Raw genomic sequence first — 3,491 nt, forward strand, 5'->3', positions numbered from 1 at the left:
ATCACCTCTTTTGACCTGCTTGAAATGCATCTGTGGATGCATGACAAGGTACGGTTGGCCTTCCTAACTGCCTCCCCACACTGCCGACCCATGTTCATCTTGGAGTCAATGACGACTCCAAGATCCTTTTCCGCCTCCGTGCTGACAACAGGGAAGTTCCCCAACCTGTAGGTATGGTACCGGTTGTTCCTCCCCAGGTGCATCACCTTGCACTTGTCTGTGTTGAAACCCATCCTATTCTCATCCGCCCACCCTTGTCACCTGTCTATGTCAGATTGTGGCCTGTTGCTTCCTTCTAGTGTGCCCATGTCCCCCCACATCTTAATGTCATCAGCAAATTTGAACAGGGTGCTTTTTACCCCCTCGTCGAAATCACTGATGAAGATGTTGAACAGCGCGGGCCCGAGGACCGAGCCCTGCAGAACCCCACTGCCCACGTCCTTCCAGGCCGAGAAGGACCCATCCACTACCACCCTCTGGGTGCGGCCCCATAGTTGGTTAGATGAAGGCTAACCAACTATGACTTGGTTTATACATGGCAAATAATATTGTAAATGTAGGTAGTTTCCCCAATTTGCAGAGTCCTACTGAGATAGGCACATTTTTGTTAAAAAGTCACATGGATTTTTTTTCTACTTTTTTTTTAAAAATATATTTCTGTTATTTATGGAACAGGCAAGAACTTTTTCATATATAAAAAACAGACACTGAGGAGGAAAGATTGAGTGATATTAAGTCTTAATATAATATCTATCAAGTCGTAATAGAATTTGGTTGCCTACTTCAGACTACTAAAAGAGAAGAGCTCCAGCCATAAATAGCAGAAAAGTTGCCCCCACAGAATTGGGATGTTCGTAAGTGTTTGTGTCATCCGCTGCTTTCACAGGCACATTTCACAGAGACAAAGATCAGAATTACTTTACTTAACTGTATTCTACAGCCATGGAAGTACTACTCTACAGCCATGAGGAAGGCAGAATTTGATCCATACTTGATTTCTATTAATCTCAGTAGGATGCTAATTCTGAAGCCCATATCTCTACATCTGTTTTATATTTCAAAAACAAACTACTAGAGGAATTTTCAGGTAGCTTCAACCAGCCTTCTTCCATCAACCCAAAACTGTGAGTACGCTCCAAGAATGGGCAGCCCGTTGCATAATCACTCTGGCTAGGTGACCAAAAAAAAATAATAAAAAAATAAATAAAAAGATATATTTTTAATGTTTTATTGACTTCAAAAGTAACTGCTCACTGCTAGCTTGGAAATATGATTATGTTACAATTCCATAACTGTAAGAAATAAATTATCTTTGGTTGTAAGCAGAAGCAAGCAAATCATTCCCTCTTTGGAGAATTACTAAAGTAATTTATTTTATTAGACTTACCTATAATGATGAATATCTTCAAATGATTTTGTATTATTTATGGCAAATACACATAGAAAACCCTCCCCTGTTCTCATGTATTGGTCCCTCATTGCACTGTACTCTTCTTGACCTGCTGTGTCAAGAATATCCAAGAGACAGGTTTCTCCATCAATTACTACTTGTTTCCTGTATGAATCCTGAGAACAGAGTAAAAAAAAAAATTCCAAATTACACATCAGAAGAAAGACTTAAATAATATAACTGAACAACGGATTTCAAAATGCTTTATGAACATTAAACAAAATTCAACATGCCTATGAGTTAAAGTTTTAGCTCTCCAATTTTAAAGATAGGCAAACTAAGACCAAGTCATTTGTTCACAATCATACAGCAAACCAGAAGGAAAATGAAGAACAGACTTGAGATTGCAGATTCTTGTTTTCCTGTTCCGATTACTACAACCTGTTTCCATAATCTTAGAAAAAACTGTATGCTCCTACCCACTCAAAGCACAAGTGGCAATGTTCACCCTTTACTTCATGGATATCTGCAAGTTGGACAGAGTTCCACGTCAGAGGTTCACTGGCGTCTTAGCTGTGTTTTCATTTAGACCCAGGCTACAGAAACAAGCAGGTATAATCTAGCTATACATTAGTTAAAACAGGTATCGCATTTCTCCTAGGATAAATGCCTGAGATCCTACAGACACATGAACTAATTATCCCACTTTAAGTACCTATGAAATATCTGAGCTAACACTTTTTTCCTGGGACAATCCTTCAAATTAATTACCATTCAATCCAAGAACAGGCTGTGTAAAGAGCTATGCCCTCCTGGGTTTTGACTCAGATAAAACGCACACGTAGGTGGTGACCAGGGGGCATAAATTGCACCCCAGCAGCCCAGCCAGCTAGGGGCCTGCTCCACCCCAGCTCATATTGCTGCTATTCCAGGCACATATGTAGATGCTGCGCCCAGGAGCAGTTTACTCTGACATGAATTGCTCCAGAGTTTATTGTGTCACATTAATTACACATAAAGATGCATCCTGTGTGTAGAAAGTTGCATGCTTATGCCAAAGCACTTAAAAGGATTTATCTATGTATGAAAAGTTTACGTTACAAAATACTTTTCCTAAATGCATATCAGGTATAGGAGTTCAGAAAATATCACTTCTATTCTTATTTATATAAAACAGGATTTTAATACTAAGTAAAACTGGAGAGTTGATTACTGCAATACAGATTAGTTTCAGGTATTATACCGGAACCTCAGGCTGTCTATCAATTGGTGTATTCACATTTTTTTAACTCCTATTTTAAACTTTGTCTCTGCCTGGTTATATGGGTCTCATATAAACCAAACAAGGAAAGTGACCTAACTGATCTGGAATGGGGTGGAGGATACCAATTCCATACAAAGTGCAGTTTGTCAAATGCACAAAGGGGAAAAAAACAACTCTTTAATTTTATACTTATTATAACCCTGGATGTTATCTGTAACAATAATGGTTAAGTGCTTCAAACATGGCTATGTCCCTTAAAAATAAAGGTCACCTCTGACAGAATTTTGGAAATATCCACTTCCCTAAAATGCAAAGCCAGTGCTGAAGTAAGAAACAGTAAACCTACTGCAAAAATACAAACCAGTGCTTACAACTGGAGAAGATTGTAATAAGCCCCCAAGCTTCAGGAAGCCTGAAATCAAGGTTTATACTTTGTTCCATTGTACAGAAATTCAGAAAGTGATTCCTGTTCCTATTAAATAGGAAAACTGCGCTCCCATTTTTTGCCATCAGCTCTATCATAGTTGACGATAACTGAATGCAACAAAAGGAGGGAAAAAAAAAAAAAAAAAAAACTTACTTGTCACCATATGTCACTATTCGTGAAAAGTAAATGTGTATTAGCCCTTCATATAGCACCATCACTCCAAAAAAAAGCAAACCTGCATAATTGTTGTCTGTTAAATACTCGTGCTGTGTGCAGATGCAACACAGCATGGAGCAGAGCTGGCAGCGTGGAAAGCTGCCTCCAGCTGGTAAGTCAGAAGGGGAGGGTGGGGGGAAGGGGAAGGCAGAGAGCAGCTCTGGGAGCTGACAGGGGCAAGGGAGCCCCACCAG

General features: G+C 39.6%; 1 protein-coding gene across 3 annotated transcripts in view; it reads right to left on the reverse strand.

Annotated features, from left to right (window-relative positions):
- The window catches only part of KRAS (KRAS proto-oncogene, GTPase), a 56,506-nt gene that overhangs the window by 31,840 nt on the left and 21,175 nt on the right, over positions 1 to 3,491 (reverse strand). For all 3 annotated transcript variants that reach the window (XM_019515692.1, XM_019515691.1, XM_019515690.1), the window contains exon 3: positions 1,388 to 1,566. In XM_019515692.1, the coding sequence (XP_019371237.1) occupies positions 1,388 to 1,566 (179 nt within the window). The remainder of the gene's footprint in view (positions 1 to 1,387; positions 1,567 to 3,491) is intronic.

Source organism: Gavialis gangeticus, unplaced genomic scaffold (assembly GCF_001723915.1).
Source record: "Gavialis gangeticus isolate Ggan-Ray unplaced genomic scaffold, GavGan_comp1, whole genome shotgun sequence".
Lineage (NCBI taxonomy): Eukaryota > Metazoa > Chordata > Crocodylia > Gavialidae > Gavialis > Gavialis gangeticus.